This window comes from Prionailurus viverrinus, chromosome C1, assembly GCF_022837055.1.
Source record: "Prionailurus viverrinus isolate Anna chromosome C1, UM_Priviv_1.0, whole genome shotgun sequence".
NCBI classification, from domain to species: Eukaryota; Metazoa; Chordata; class Mammalia; order Carnivora; family Felidae; genus Prionailurus; species Prionailurus viverrinus.
This window is the reverse complement of record NC_062568.1, coordinates 182531959-182549476: the sequence shown is the minus strand read 5'-3', so window position 1 is coordinate 182549476 and position 17518 is coordinate 182531959. Positions and strand designations below refer to the sequence as shown.

The following is a 17518-nucleotide window of genomic DNA, read 5'->3' as shown; positions in this document are numbered from 1 at the left end:
CCAGAACTTTTTCATCTTCCCCAAGTGAACTCTGTACCCATTAAACAGTAATTTGCCATTCCTCCCTCCCCACCAGTTCCTGACAACCACCATTCTGTTTTCTGTCTCTATAAATTTGCCTGTATTATGTATCTCCTATAAGTGGGATCATACAGTGTTTGTCCTCTTGCAACTGGCTTATTTCACTTAGCATAATGTCTTCAAGATTCATCTACATTGTCGCACGGGTTAGAATCTCCTTCCTTTTAAAGGTTCAGTAATATTCTGTTGTATGCATATACCACATTTTGTTGACCCATTCTTCCACGGATAGACATTTCGGTTGCTTCAACCTTTTGGCTATTGTGAATAATGCTGCTAAACATAGGTATACTAATATCTGCTTGAATCCCTACTTTTAATTGTTTTGTCTATATACCCAGAAGTGGAAATGCTGAATCATATGGTAATTCTACTTTTAACTTAAAAAAAAATTTTTTTTAATGTTTATTTATTATCGAAAGACAGAGAGAGACAGAGTGTGAGCAGGGGAGGGGCAGAGAGAGAGGGAGACACAGAATCCGAAGCAGGCTCCAGGCTCTGAGCTGTCAGCACAGAGCCCGATGCGGGGCTCGAACTCATGGACCGTGAGATCATGACCTGCACTGAAGTCAGACACTTAACTGACTGAGCCACCCAGGCGCCCCTATAAGTATATCTTTATGCCAGTACTACATGTCTTATTGTTGCTTTGTAATAAGTTTTGAAATCAGGAAATGTTGAGTCTTTAGTAGTGTGCTAATTTTCGTCAAAGGTCAGACGACTTTCTTCCTTATAGCTATCTTTTTTTGTTTTTGTTTTTTTTCAGTTTATTTTGAGAGAGAAAGAGTACATGAGAGCATGAGCCAGGAGGAAGAGGAGGAGAGAGGGGGAGGGAGGGAGAGAGAGAGAGAGAGAGAGAGAGAGAGAGAGAGAGAGAGAATATGAATCCCAAGTAGGCTCCTTGCTGTCAGCCCAGAGCCCAACTGGGGCTCAATCTCATGAACTGTGAGATCATGACCTGAACTGTAATCAAGAGTCAAATGCTTAACTGACTGAGCCACACAAGCATCCCTGTTATAACTACCTTAATATGGTGAATTTCATTAATGATTTTTCTAAAGTTAAATCTTTTTATTCCAGAAAAAAAAAACCCACTAATTTGCTTTGATAAATTATTGTTTTAAATGTGTTGAATTCTCACTTCTCATATTTTACTTAGGATTTTTGTAACAAAATTTATATATGAAACTGTATGTGTGTGTGTGTGTGTGTGTGTGTGTGTGTGTGTGTGTGTGTGTGTTTAAATCAGGCTTAGGTATCAAAATTCTACCTACTTCATAAAAAGAAATCTGTATGTTTTCCTATTTTTCTATGATATGTATGGAGCTGAACTGTCCAGTAGACAGTCACCAGCCACATAAGGATTTTTAACCTTAAATTACAATTACACAAAATTAAAAATCCTTAGTTGCAGTAGCCATATGTGGCTAGACAGCACAGATATAAAACATTTCCATCGTCACAGAAGTTCTGTTGGGTATCACTGACCTCTAGCAATTTAAGTAGTAGATGATCTGGTCTTTAAAGTTTTGTAGGACTCCCCTGTAGAATAATCTGCACTTAAGTGCTCTGCTGCAGGTGTAGTTCTTTGAAATTTTTCATATGTTTTCTACATACCTGTTTAAATATTGTAATGCTATTGGGTTCAGATTTTACAAATAGTTATTTTCCTACTTCACCTCACTTTTCTAATTTATTTACACAGAGTTATTTCCCCCCTTTGTCATCTCTACTTTTGTGTATCTGTGCTTATTCCTTTTCTTTAGTAGGCTAACTACTTAGTTTGTGTATCTTGTGTATCATCCTCCCAAAGGACCGGCATTTTGATTTATTGCTTTTCTATTTTCCACCTCGTTAACTTTTGCTTTTACCTTTCTTTTTTCTTTTTCCTTTTTGTTTTCTTTGTGTCGTGACTCTGCTTCTAGCTTTTTGAATTGGGAATTTAAATCCTTAATTTTTATCCTTCCATTTTTATTGATGTCAAGTATTTAAATCTATCAGTTTTCTTTCAACCATTGCTTTAACTGATCTCAAAATTCTGATATGTGTTTATTAATTATTTTTTTAGGAGTTTTGCAATTTTGGTTTGTATTTCCCTTTTCACACAAGAGTTGTTTAGAGTTTTAGATTTCAATGTAGAAGGATATTCACCAGGAAACAGAGTGTGATATGTGTACACATACATGATCTACCTTATTCATTAAAGACTTCAATACCTTTAACTTTTGTCCTCTTGGCCTGCCTTGCCTTGAGAGGTGTGTTAAATCTATCAGTGTGTTTGTCTCTATCTCTTTGCACCTACAATCATTTCCATTTTACGAAGACACATTCTTTGTAATTTGGTTCCAAAATATCTTTAATTATTACATTTTCATTGTGAATTGTGTCACCATTAAGCATTACAAAGTGGCTTCTTTTGTTGAATGCATCCTGGTCTGAATTCTTTTTTTTGTTTTTAAATTATTTTTGTGTGAGAAAGAGAGAAAGGGAGAGAGAGACAAAGAGAGAGTGCAAGCATGAGTGGGGGAGGGGCGGGGGGGGGCGGGTGGACAGAGGATCCCCAACGCTGACATCAGTGAGTCCGATGCGGGGCTCAAACTTATGAACTGTGAAATCATGACCTCGGCCAAAGCTGGACACTCAACTGACTGAGCCACCCAGGCACCCCTCTTGGTCTGAATTCTGCCTTGTCTAATGTCAGAATTGTAGTATCTGTTATTGTATTGTTTGACTTTCCTTTTCATACCCTTAACCATCCTTTTATTTTTAGTCTTTCTCATTTATTTGACTTTAGGTATGTTTCCTGTACACAGTATAAAGCTGGGTTTGACTCTGAGTACCAATCTGAATTTTTTCTTTTTTTTTTTTTTTTAATTTTTTTTAACATTTATTTATTTTTGAGACAGAGAGAGACAGAGCATGAATGGAGGAGGGGCAAAGAGAGAGGGAGACACAGAATTGGAAGCAGGCTCCAGGCTCTGAGCCATCAGCCCAGAGCCCGACGCGGGGCTCGAACTCATGGACCGCGAGATGGTGACCTGAGCTGAAGTCGGACGCCCAACCGACTGAGCCACCCAGGCGCCCCTGAATTTTTTTTCTTTGAATAGGTCAGTTAAGACTATTTATATTTATTAATATAAATCACACATTTGGTTTCAACCCTGTCACATTAGGTTTTATTTACTGTGCTTTCCATATTTAGTTCATCTCCTTCTCTGTGTGGTCTGTTTCTTGATCTTTTTGCTCCTTTGTTATTAAGGAAGTTTTGGAATTTTATTTTAGTAGTTACCTTTATACTAACATATTTTATAGTATCCTTAATCTACCTTTTCCTCATTTAGGCTTCTATTTGGTTTATCAGTTTTAGGTGATATCCTTTGATCCCATCTAAGGATATTACAGGAGGGAGGAAGTTTGCTTCCTGCTTCTGGTGTGAATGCTTGGTGGGATCCTGCAGCAATCCCACCTTCTCTCTTGACCATATTCTGCAGTTCACAACAGCCAGTAATATCAGTAGCCAGCACCACGACCACCACCACCTTGCTCCACTTAAATGGCTTTATAGCACTCCAGAGAGACATCTCTCCATGAACAGCTTTCCCCAGAGGCACCCCTGAAGGCAAATTTCTAGCAAGGTCCACTCTGTGGCACCACAGTGACTTCTCTCGTACAGTGAGCCACAGTTGCGTCCCCTCCAACAAGGTCTACATCTCAGCCCTGAGGATGGGAGAGGGGAGGCTCCTCCTTGGGCCCTCTATCTCAGCTCCAATGTAGTGGTCTGCCCTTGCATCTGCTCTTATATTCATTAGAGTTCTCTTTCCTTCTGACTAGCCAAACACACCAATACCCCAAGCCTGTGTTACAGTTAATAATTATATTAAACTTTCTGTGTTCAAATTACTGTGTGGGTTCTCTCTTTTCATTGGACCCAGACTGATACCATACTGTTCTATCCCGTCTCCACCTTTGTTTTTGTCTTAGATTAATCATTCCTTGTTTGGATGAAGCTCTTTCTGTATGTAACTCATTCCTCCGGTAGGGCTTGGGTTACAGCATTTCCTAAGCTCCTGCATGCTGAACACATTTCAGTATAATCTCAATACCCAAAAAAAGCTTGTATAGATATAAAACCCCATAATCTTATTTTCTTTCCTTGAATTTCTTAAAAACACCACTCTACTTTGCCTTGCTTTGTACTTTGCTATAGCAAAGGATGATGCAAACTTGACTTTCTTTCCCTTGTAAATAATTTGGCCTTTTTTCTGGAGGCTTAGAGGAAATTTTTCTTTATTCTTAGAATGTAATAGTTTTACTAGAATAGATCTTAGAATAACCAATCTGAATCAATTTTTCCAGGAATAAGGTAGGCCCTTTCAAAATAGAAGTTTGGGTTTTAATTTTTGAAAAATTTAAGTATTAATTCTGGTTCATTGCTTTGTTTATCTTCTTCAGAGACTCCAATAATACATGCATACATACATTTACACATACACATTGAATCTTTGTTGACTATGTTCTATATCCAACGGTTCCTTTCTGATACTTTTTAACCTTTTCTAATATTTATTTTTATTCTCTTGGCTGTTTTTATTTCTCTTCTCAATGTCCCTTATTACATTTTCAGTTAAACCTGTGCCCATTGGGCACCCTGGAATTGAGTCAATTGAGATTATTTTGTCTTTCTTCAATTTTTTTCTTGAGTTTGGACAATTCCATTTTTACATCTTCCTGTCTATTGTGCATTTCTAGTCTGACTTTTAAAATTTATGATTCATGGTATTTTTTTCATATCTGTCAATACTTGTTTAATTCAAGTTGGGTTGTTGTGCAATAGTTTTCTTCTGGTTAGTCACTGATTTTGGCAGAATTTTTAACAGTTAAAATGGTTTTAGCCTCATCTTTGCTTTTTGTCAGGTAGAAGCTTTTTATAGGTGTTGATTGCTATTTCCTAATCATTTGAAATGTCTGATATTTTCCTGGACCAGCAAAAACAGGAGGTTCTATTTTGGCAGGGATCTCGGGTTATGAATTTTCTGTTGACCTAATGAAATGCAGTTTCTTTAGTAGATGAGGCTGTTGGGATGGGAAGTGTCTGATGTGTCTTTTGGCTTTATGATTCTCTTCTGTTTCTGTATAATTCTGAATTACAATCCCCTGCTTTTCCTTCAATATGTCTACCCTCCCCCAAAGGTAGCTGTCTTCTCAAGAGTGCTATCTCTAGTCCCTCAATCCAGACTTTTGAACCACTGGCTTCCTTTGGATTCCCCAGTAGGGAAGTAGGTCTTAGCTCTGTTCTCAGTATTTCCCACTCTAAATGGGCCTATATTTTCCTGGAGGTGATTTTGACTGTGTTAGGTCTCCACTGCCCTCTCCCTTTTAAATGCAATTTCTAACCACATAAAACTATTCATTCTGGTATGAGTCAGGTATTAGCTCTAATGGTTTCAGATCTTTATATCTGAAAATGTAATTAAAATCTGTGGTGTTCTTGACTCTCAGTTATGTTTAAACATGAATTAGGGGTGGTTTGGTTTCCTTTTGGATTTGTACATTTCTAGAAAAGTTACTGAAAGACTGATGTGAGGGTTAGGGGCACTGACATGCCCCCCCTCATGCAGTCAAAAATTGCGTAGAATCTTTGACTTCCCCCAAACTTTACTAATAGCCTACTGTTGAGCAGAAGCCTTAATGATAATGTGAAGAGTTGATTAACACATATTTTGTGTGCTATATGTATTATATAGTGTATTCTTATAATAAAGGAAGGTAGAAAGAAGAAAATGTTACTAAGAAAATATTAAGAAAGAGAAAATACATTTATAGTACTGTACTGTATTTACAGAAATAAATTTGTGTATAAGTGGAGCTGTGTAGTTCAAGCCTGTGTTGTTCAAGGGTCAACTCTACTTTTTAATAGCCTATCAAGATGTTTCCAAATAGCAATTCATCAAGCAGGTTGAGAATAATACAATACTATTTAGCTATAAAAAGGAATGAAGAATATCTCCATGCTACTAAGAAGTCATCTTTAGGGTATTTCATTAAGTGGCAAAAAGTAAGGTTAAGACCAATATGTATAGTATGCTGTCATTTATATAAGAAGGTGGGAAATACCTTATGTATTTTGTACACACACAGACACACACACAGGATATTTGTATTTTTAAAAAATGGGAATATAGACAGGGGCTACCTATGGCAGAAGAAGGGAAGAAAGTGAAGGCGATTTCTCTCAATATACTTCCCTTTACAGATTTGACTTTAAGAATGATGTGTATCACATATACATTTATAAAGAAAAATTTCCAAGAAGCAATCTCTAAAAATAAAAAACAATACAACAAATGAACCCAGGTTTATACCAAGTTGGTGGCACTGCCACCCAGAGAGAAACTAATCCAAGCAAACTTATAATACATTGACTATCCTTCATTGGAGGGTAGGAAAACAAGAAATGCAAGTAACTCAAACACCGCCAGTAATGATAATGGTGGTCAGTGTTGCTACTGTGATTCTGAGACTGTTGTCCTGTGTACTATAATAGGATAAAACAACTGAGTTATTTTGCTAGTGACATGGAGAACTAGGGTTTTGTTGTGGTATAAAGGAGATACAGATTAAAGACAGCAAAGATAAAGTAAATAAAAGCACTATTTGTCCCGAACTTTAGTACGAGGTATCAATATGAACTAATGATTTTCTCTTAATAATAATAACAGTAACAGTAATAATAACAATAAGGCAGTTCCTATCTCTCTATATCAAAAAGATGTAGAAAGAATGACCAACCCAGTAGCACTGAGTACTCTAGGATTCGGATAATAGTCTCTAAATACCATTTTCCACTAAGAAGAACCGGAAGAACTGGGCATCTAAAAGAAACAGCTGATTCCATATTTGAGGCAGATAATTTAAAAGATGAGCCTGGCACTTGTTGAGATGAGCACTGGACATTATTATATGTAAGTGATGAATCACTGGGTCCTACTCCGGGAACCAATACTACATTGTATGTGAACTAACTTGAATTTAAAAAAAAAAAAAAAAAAAGATGAGTCTGGAAGATTTTGAAATTTCAAAAATCCAACACAGCTATCAAACAATGAAGTGTCAGAAGACTGGATGCCTGGGTGGCTCAGTCCATCAAGCACCCGACTCATGATCTCAGGATCATGAGATCGAGCACCGTGTCGGGCTCTGCACTGGGTGTGGAGCCTGCTTGAGATTCTCACTCTCTCTCCCTCTACCCTCCCCCACTGCACTGTGCTGCCACTGGTGCACTCTCTGTCTCTCTCTCTAAAAAAGAAAAGAAAAGAAAAGAAAAGAAAAGAAAAGAAAAGAAAAGAAAAGAAAAGAAAAGAGAAAGGAAAGGAAAGGAAAGGAAAGGAAGAAAGAAAGAAAGAAAGAAAGAAAGAAAGAAAGAAAGAAAGAAAGAAAAGGAAAAAAAAAGTGTCAGGAAACCATTTGATGAGGCTCCTATGCAGCCGACGGGACAAATCAAGAATCAGTAAGGACAATTAGTGTAATGGAATGAAACATGTCAAATATTTTTGGAGGATGGTAGTAAACTAATTCATTATTTTGAAAATTGGTAAAGAATCAAGCATTTAAGCTTTCTTCCATGAACTATAACCTCACAATAACCAAAAATGTGATGGAAGTTTAATAGATATATTCCATTTAATTTATGTGGACAGAACTGTAAGATTAAAATTTCCCATTTTGCAACCATAATGAATTGATTGCTCTATATCAGGAGTCAGCAAATTATAGCCAGCAGGCCAGTCATCTGTTTTTGTAAATATAAGATTTTATTGGAACACAGCCTTGCCCATGTATTTATGTATTGTCTGTGGCTATTTTTGCATTACAATGACAAAGCTGACTAGTTGTAACAGAGAATGTATGGCCCATAAACCTGAAAGTTTTACTGTCTAACTCTTTAAGAAAATCTGTCAACCCTTGATCTAGACCACAAGCAGTAACAGCTGCTACATTATAAAATGAGAGAAATGAGACCATATATATATATCCTTCCCAATAGAAGTAAACACCACTACCTATGAAATGTTCTTATGAAAAAATTGAACCTGAACCTGATCAAGCCTCAAGATCTAGCTGACAATTTCTAGAAAAGAGAGAACATGGAAATGTGTCAAATGTTACCATAGAGATACAATCAGCAAAATCTAATTGTGGGAGATAATTAAAGACAAATTACTTAGATTTTTCAACAAATAAATTGCAAGAAAAAAATAAGAGAGAAAGAGAACCCATAGATTAAAAGAGACTTAAAGGACATGTCAACCAAGTGCAATATGTGCATCTTATTTGAATCCTGATTCAAAGGAACTAATAAAGAGAAAGAGAGAGGAGACGGACAGACAAACAGGGAAAATTTAAACACTGAGTAAATATTAGTTGGTATTAAGGAATTATCGTTAGTTTATAAACACATGATAATGTTATTATGATTGTTTTAAAAATATTATCTACGAGACATAGATACGGGCAACAGGGCAGGAGGGGGCAGGAAATATGTGCAGATACAAATAAAACATGATCGATTATGTGTTGATAATTATCAAGGATAAAGAGTACATGGACATTCACTGTGCTATTCTTGTGACTTCTGTATGTGTTTGGAATTTTATTACAAATAAATTTTTTAAATGGGGGATAATTCAGTAACCACCTGGGGATTTCCTGCAAATGTCATCTGTCCTCTAATGCTCAATTAATTTAGCACAACCCCCTGAGGGGAACATAGCCCACAGCTCATAACCCATCTCTCTCTATTCTCTGTTGAGACTCATTGCAATAGTGACTGATAGTAATTGATGAGATGGGCTGAGTCACTTATACTGAGGGGAAAAAACAAAAAGATAAATCTGATCTTGAGAAGAAAATTCTGGTGGGGTTATTAGTTTAGGTAAAATAACACATTTTACTTAACAACTGATTCAAAGTGAGAAAATTACAAGGACCAAGTGAGAATTTAAGGAAAAGGAGATAAGGAACCTCTGTATCAGTCATCTTGTTACTGAAAGATTTTTCTCTCACCTCTAGTTATCCTTGTAGGATTTGGTAAAATCCTTTATGGTTTTTTGAGGCAGGCTAAATAGTAAAACCTCCTTCCACTCTCTCAGGGTAACTGGGAACTGATGAAAGGTGTGGTTTCGAGTTAGAAAAAGGAGAGCTTAAGAAATAAGCTTGGATATCGTAAGTTAATGTAGAGATGGACATGTCCATATTTTATAGCACATTTCATTTTGGTAGGCCTTTTCTTTTGGCCATATGAAAGAGAAGAATAGGCAGGGGACCCTAGGCTTTCCTGTAATAGGATGTAGCATTCTGGGAAGATAACTAATTGGCTAAGGAAGGCTTGGGTCTAGTTACTTACCCAGAGGGGGCTGCAGCATACCCCCATTCTTCTCACAGTTCCCAATAGGCTGGATTTCAGATGAGTCAACCAGCCGCCAGAAGTCATTCTTGTTGTCACTGCCATCAAGGCGAAGGCGGAGCCGGGCACCTGTCAGTCCAACTACTGTCGCAATACACGTGGATGTGGTATTCCTGGGGTCCTGTGCTTCCAATTTCATGCTGATCTTGAACTCGTTGCTTGGAGGTGTGTAGGACTGAGAAAAACAAGCCATGGGGATTAGGCAGACTAAGAGTATAAGGCATTTTCAGTAAAGATGTTAAGAGATGGAGCCTGAAAATTTAATGCTTTGTACTGAAATTGGTTACAGTGGGGCCCAGGACAAGCACCTTGAACTATTCCCTGATACTTAGGAAGGATTTCATGTAAAAGAAACACTGGAAGGTAAGATGAAGGGGAAAAAATTTACTTTCCACAAAAGCATCAAATATTGACTCACACCAGTATGAAAAGCACAGCAGTGTCTCAAATCATCCTGACTTAAATGCTTCTTCATCCTGTCTTCTCTAACATCCTAACTCTCCAGGTGTTCATAACATTTTCTCCTCAGAAATCATCCTATTAAACTTGCACATCCTTAATGTCTCTTCATGGAGCGTTTCAGTATGCAGGTTTGTGTAATCATCACACAGGCCCAAAGACTATTTTTCTTATTTTGACATTAACTTAGAAATCAATTCACAGTTTTAAAAACAATTTTAAGTTATAATTGACATACCATAAACTATACACTTTGTTAAATCTTGACATACGTATACACCCATGACACCATATATATCACATACACCTTGAAACCATCATCATAATCAAGATAATGAACATGGACACACTCCCAAGTTTTTTCATGTCCCTTTATAATTCTTCTGTCTGGCCCTTCCCAGACCCCTGTCCCCAGGCAAACATTACTTTCTCTCACTGTAGATTGACTGGTTTGCATTTCTTCCTCTTGAGTGGAATCAGAATAAACTCTGTTTGTGTTTGTCTAGCTTCTTTCACCCAGCATAATTATTCTGATATTCATCCCTATTGTTGAATGTATCAATAACTCATTTTTAAAAAAAAATTTTTTTTAGAATGAAATCTGGCCATTTGTAGCAACGTGGATGGAACTGGAGGGTGTTATACTAAGTAAAATAAGTCAGGCAGAGAAAGACAGATATCTTATGTTTTCACTCCTATGTGGATCCTGAGAAACTTAACAGAAGACCAAGGGGGAGGGGAAGGGGGAAAAAAAAGTTACAGAGAGGGAAGGAGGCAAACCATAAGAGACTCTTAAATACTGAGAACAAACTGAGGGTTGATGGGGGTTGGGGGAGAGGGGAAATTGGGTGATGGGCATCGAGGAGGGCACCTGTTGGGGTGAGCACTGGGTGTTGTATGGAAACCAATTTGACAATAAATTATATAAAAATAAAAATTAATTTTTTTAAATATTTACTCCATTTTTTTTAAACACTTTATTTTTTCAAAGCAGTTTTAGGTTCAGAAGAAAACCGACAGGAAGGTAAAGAGATTTCCCATATATACTCAGCCCCAACACATGCATAGTCTCCCCTGTTATTGACACCCCTCACCACAGTGGTACATTTGTTACAAATGATGAACTTATATTGACACATCATAATTATCCAAAGTCCACACGTCACATTAGGGTTCTCTCCTGGTGTTGTACCTTCTGTGGGTTTGGTCAAATGTATAATGGCGTGTGTTTATCATTATAGGATCATACAAAATAGTTTAACTGTCTTAAAAATCCTCGGTGTTCTGTCAATTCATCCCTCACTCACCCACCCACTGGCAGCCACTGATCTTCTTAGGGTCTCTATAGTTTTGCAGCCTTTTCAGGCTGGCTTCTTTCCGTCAGTAATAGGCATTTAAGTTTCCTCCATGTCTGCTCATGGCTTGATAGCTCATTTCTTTTTAGGGCTTATATTCTGTTGTTTGGCTATACCACATTTTTTTCATTCACCTACTGAAGGGCATCTTGGTTGCTTCCAAGTTTTGGCAGTTATGAATAAAAGTGCAACAAGCATCTACGTGCAGGTTTTTTGCTGGTGTAAGTTTTTTTTTTTTTTTCCCAACGTTTTATTTATTTTTGGGACAGAGAGAGACAGAGCATGAACGGGGGAGGGGCAGAGAGAGAGGGAGACACAGAATCGGAAACAGGCTCCAGGCTCTGAGCCATCAGCCCAGAGCCTGACGCGGGGCTCGAACTCCCGGACCGCGAGATCGTGACCTGGCTGAAGTCGGACGCTTAACCGACTGCGCCACCCAGGCGCCCCGCTGGTGTAAGTTTTTAAGTCATTTGAGTAAATACCAAAGAATATGGTTGCTCGATCTCATAGTAAGAGTATGTTTTGTTTCGTAAGAAATCACCACACTATCTTACAAAAATGGTTACGCAATTTCGCGTTACCACAATAAACGAATTCCTGTTGCCCACATCCTTGCTCACATTTGTTGGTATCAGTGTTTTCTGGATTTTGGCCATTCTAATAGGTGTGTAGTGGCATCCCACTACTGTTAATTTGTATTTCTCTGATGACATATGATGTGGAGTATCTTTTCACATGCTTTTTTTGTCATCTGCATGTCCTCTTTCGTGAGAAGTCTAAGATCTTTGGCCCATTTTTTAAATCAAGTTGTTTCATTTCTTGACACTTTAAGTGTTCTTTGCAGATTTTGGATAACATTCCTTTAGATATGCCTTTTCCAAATATTTTCTCCCAGTCTGTGGCTGGTCCTCTTATTCTCTTGACAGTGTCATTCACGGAGGCAGGTTTTAATTTTAACAAAGTCCAGCTTATCAATGATTTCTTTTATGGATCATGTCTTTAGTGTCGTATCCAAAAAGTCATTGCCACACCCAAGGTCATCTTGTTTTTCCCCTAGGTTATCTTCTAGTTTTACAGTTTTGGGTTATATATTTAGTCTGTGGTCTGTTTTGCACTAACTTTTGTGAAGGATATAAGGTTTCAGTCTAGGTTTTTTTTTTTTTTTTTTTTTGCATGTGGCTGTCCAGTTAAGCACTATTTGCTGAAAAAAACTATCTTAGGTCCATGGTATTGCCTTTGCTCCTTTGTCAAAGATCAGTTGCCTATACTTATGTGGGGCTATTCCTTGGCTCTCTGTTCTGTTCCATTGATCCATCTGGTTCTTCTTTTGCAAACAGCACACTGTCTTGACTCCTGTTTCTTTATAGTGAGCCTTGAAGTCGGGTGATGTCAGTCCCCCAACCCTGTTCTCCTTCAATACTGTGTTGGCTATTCTAGATCTTCGCCTCTCCATGTAAACTCTAAAATCAATTTTTCCACAAAATAACTTGCTGTAATTTTCATTAGGCTTGCACTGAATCTATAGATCATGATGGGAAGAACTGACATCTTCACAATATTGAATCTTCCTATTCTTGAACATGGACTATTTTTCCGTTTTTTGTTTTTGTTGTTCATTGGTTTCACCAGATTTTGTAGTTTTCCTCATACAAAGCTTGTATATATTCTGTTAGATTTATACTTAAGTGCTTCATTTTTGGAGGTCCTCAATGGTACTGTATTTTTAATTTCAGAATCCACTTGTTCATTACAGTATAAAGGAAAGCCACTGACTTTATTAACCTTGTATCCTGAAACTTTGCTGTAATTGCTTATTAATTCCAGGTTTGTTTTTTTTTGTCAATTCAGATTTTCTACAAAGACAATTATGTCATCTGCAAACAAAGAGTTTTATTTTTTCCTTCCTAAGCTGTATATCTTTTATTTCCTTTTCTTGTCTTATTGCAGTATCTAAAACTTCCACTATGATACTGAAAAAAAGAGGTGAGAGGAGACATCTTGCCTTTTTCCTGATCTTAGTCGGAAAGCTTCTAGTTTCTCACCATTAAGTATGATGCTGGCTATAAGATTAGTAGATAGTATCTCTCAGCATAACTATTCTGATAGTCATCCTATTGCTGAATGCATTAATAATTCATTTCTCTTTATTGCTGAGTAGTAAATCATGTTGATAAACATTTGGGGTGTTTCCAGTTTTTTTAAAATGTTTGAGAGAGAAAGAGAGAGAGTGAGCACAGGGGAGGGCAGAGAGAGAAAGTGGGAGAGAGAGAATTCCAAGTGCAGAGCCTAAAGGAGGGCTCAATCCCACAAACCATGAGATCATGATCTGAGCTGAAACCAAGAGTCAGATGCTCAACTGACTGAGCCATCCAGGCATCCCGTTTTTTGTTTTTTGTTTTGTTTTGTTTTGTTTTTTCCAGTTTTTGATGATTACAAATAAATTGTTAATGAACGCCCACGTATAAATCTTTGTATGGGAATACACTTTCTTTTCTCTAGGGTAAATATCTAAAGGTGAAATGGATGGATCATATGGTAGGTATTTATTTGTTTAACTCACATACCAGAAAATTTACCTTTTTATAGTATATACCTTGGTAGTTTTTTTAGTATATTCATAGAGTTGTGCAAACATCACTCGATTTAAATTTAGAACATTTTCATCATCCCCAAAAGAATTCCCATACCCATTAGCAGTCTCTCCCCATTCAGCCCTCAGCCCAGCCTAGAAACGATTAATCTTCTGTTTCTATGGATTAAAGGTTTAATATAAATGGAATTATACAGTATGTGAGTGGTTCCTTCCTTCACTTAGCATAATGTTTTCAAGGTTAATGTGTGTTGTATTTCATTCATTTTCACTGATGAGTAATATTCCATTGTGTGAATATACTACATTTTGCTTAACCATTCATCAATTGATGGACACTGAGTTTTCTCTTTTTGGCTATTATGTATAATGATGCCATTTGTGTATAAGTTTTGTGTGGTCATGTGTTTTCCTTACCTAGGAGTGGGAATCCTGGTTCATGTGCTAATTCTATGTTTAACATTTTGAGTAGCTTCTAAACTGTTTTCTAACGTGATTACAACATTTTACAATCTTACCAGCAATGTATGAAGGTTCCAATTTCTTCATATCCTCACCATCCTTGTTACTGTCTGCCTTTTTATCATTTATTTGACTTATTTATTAATGTTTATTTATTTCTGAGAGAGAGACAGAGTGAGACAGAGAGGGAGGGGCAGAGAGAGAGGGCAACACAGAATCTAAGGCAGGCTTCAGGCTTCGAGTCATCTGCCCAGAGCCTGAGTAGGGGCTCGAACTCACGAACAGCAAGATCATGACCTGAGCCGAAGTCAGACGCTCAACCAACTGAGCCCCCAGGCGCCCCATGGTCTGTCTTTTTAATTTCAGCTATCCTAGTAGATATGAAGTGGTATCTCACAGCACTTTTCATTTGCATTTCCCTCAAGATTAATGATATTAAGCATCTGTTATGTGCTTATTGGCCAGTTGTGTATATTTGGAGAAATATCTATTGAAATTTTTTGCCCATTTAAAAATTAGGTTGTCTTTGCCCATTTAAAACTTAGGTTGTCTTATTAATTTAAAAATTAGGTTCTTCAGGGGCACCTGGGTGGCTCAGTCAGTTAAGGGTCTGACTTCGACTCAGGTCATGATTTCGTGGTTTGTGGTTTTGAGACCCGTGTCTGGCTCTGTGCTGACAGCTCAGAGCCTGGATCCTGCTTCGGATTCTGTGTCTCCCTCTCTCTCGGCCCCTCTCCCGCTTCTTCTCTCTCTCTCTCAAAAATGAATAAATGTAAAAGAAAAAATTAAAAAATTTTGGTTCTTCATATATTCTAGATACAAGTTCCTTATCAGATACATGATTTGTGAACATTTTCTCCCACTCTGTGGATCATCTTTTCACTTTCTTGATAGTGTTCTTGGAAGCACAAAAGTTTTTAATTTTTATGAAGTCTAATTTATCTAGTTTTTCTTTTGTGGCTTGTGCTTTTGGTGCCATATCTAAAAAACCATTGCCTAATCCAAGGGCATGAAGATTTACTCCTATGTTTTCTTCTAAGAGTTCTATAGTTTTAGCTCTTACATTTAGGACTGTCAGCTACTTGAACTTAATTTTTGTATATGGTATGGAGGTAGGGTGCAACTACATCCTTTGTATGTGCATATCCAATTCTCCCCGCACTAGTTATTAAAAATCCCACTTAACTTTGTCCAAAATCAATTAAGCATAAATGTATGAGTTTATTTCCAGACTCTGAAGTCTAATCCACTGACGTATGTCTATCTTTATGCCAGTACCACAATGTCTTGAGTATTGTAGCTTCATAGTAAGTTTTGAAATCAGGAAATGTGAGTTCTCTACCTTTGTTCTTCTTTTCCAACGTTGTTTTGGCTATTTTGGTTCCCTTGTGTTTCTTTATGGATTTTAGAATCAACTTGTCAATTTCTGCAACATAGGTACCTGGGATTTTGATAGGAATTACATCAAATTGTTAGATTAATTAGGAGAGCACTGCTGTCAGCTATGTGATTTGCCAATATTTTCCAAGACTATGGCTTATATTTCCTTCTTTTACCAGTGTCTTTTGAAGGGCAGATGTCCTTAACTTTGACAAAATCTGCTTTATGATTTCTTTATGTAAGTTTTTCATGTTTGTCAGTTTATTCCTAATTTTTTTTCTGCTATTGTAAATGAGAGTTTCTCTTCCATTATGTCTTCTATTAAGTTACTTTTAACCATGTTACTGAGGTATAAACATTTTTTTTTTCAGGTTAAAGATGTATTATTCAATTCCTAATTTAGTGATTTTTTTTTTTTTTGGCTCAGTAGTCTGTTGTTGAAGTTTGTTTTTGCGAAACTGTATCTTAAAAAACTTTTTAAAAATGTTTATTTGTTTTTGAGAGAGAGAGGGACAGAGAGTCGAGCACAAGCAGGGGCAGAGAGAGAGGGAGGCACAGAATCTAGGCTCTAGGCTCTGAGCTGTCAGCACCAAAGCGACTTGGAGCTCGAACTGACGAGCTGTGAGATCATGACCTAAGCCAAAGTCGGACGCTTACCTAACTAAGCCACCCAGGTGCTCTGCCAGACTATATTTTAAAGTATGTTTTCACCAGTAGTTTATGAAAGTTCCATTTACTCCACATCCTTGCCACTATTAGGTATGGTCAGTCCTTTCTATCAGAGACATTTAAATAAATGTATAAATAAATGTATAGAGATAGTTCATTATGATTTTGCTTTGTATTTCCCTAATAAAAATGTTAACCATCAATTCATGTACTTATTTGCTACCCACATATTTTCTTTAGTGGTTGCTTTACTCTTTCAATCTGAATCCCTTTCCTTCCTCCCTCGCTCCCTCCCTTCCTCCTTTCCACCCTTTGTTTTGTTTTTTTGTTTTGGCCTGGTCACATTGGTAGTACAATGTTGAATGAAGTGGTAAAAGCAGACATCCTTGTCTTATTCTTGATGTTAAGGGGAAAACGTTTAAACTTTTACCATTAAGTATGATAACTATAAGTTTTTCATAGATGCCTTTTAGGATTTAGGAAATTCCCTTCTATTTCTTGTTGTGAGAGTCTTGATTTGCAACGGACATTGGATTTGGTCAATGCTTTTTGTGCATCTATTGAGATGATCATACTTTGTCTTCATTAGTATGTTCACATGGTGAAACATTCATTGATTTTTGAATGTTTAATCAACCTAAAATTCTTGGAATTAAGCTCCACCTAGTCATGATGAATTACTATTATATGTTGTTAAAATCAATTTCCTAGAATTTCCTTTAGATTTTTTACACATATCTTTATGTGGGATGTTGCTTTGTAGTTTTTTCTTTCAGTATCTTTACCTGATTTTGATATCAGAGTAATATTTGCTTCAAAGAATGATCTGGAATGTATTCCCTTTTCTTACACTGTCTGGAAGAGTCTGTGTAGAATTTGTGTTACTTTCTCCTTAAATGTTTGGAAAAATTCACCAGTGAAGTCATCTGGGCCTGAAGTTTTCTTTGTGTGAAATTTCTTAACTACGAATTCAGCTTCTGTAACAGAAATAGTGCTGTTCAGATTTTCTTTAAGTGAACTTTGGTAACATGTGTTATTCATGAAAATTATCCATTGCAA

General features: G+C 36.9%; 1 protein-coding gene across 17 annotated transcripts in view; it reads right to left on the bottom strand.

Moving 5' to 3' along the window:
• SCMH1 (Scm polycomb group protein homolog 1) overlaps window positions 1–17518 on the bottom strand; it is a 187452-nt gene that overhangs the window by 97238 nt on the left and 72696 nt on the right. For all 17 annotated transcript variants that reach the window (XM_047869812.1, XM_047869809.1, XM_047869814.1 and 14 more), the window contains one exon: window positions 9485–9719. In XM_047869812.1, coding sequence (XP_047725768.1) covers window positions 9485–9719 — 235 coding nt within the window. Of the gene's footprint in view, window positions 1–9484; window positions 9720–17518 lie in introns of those variants that run through there.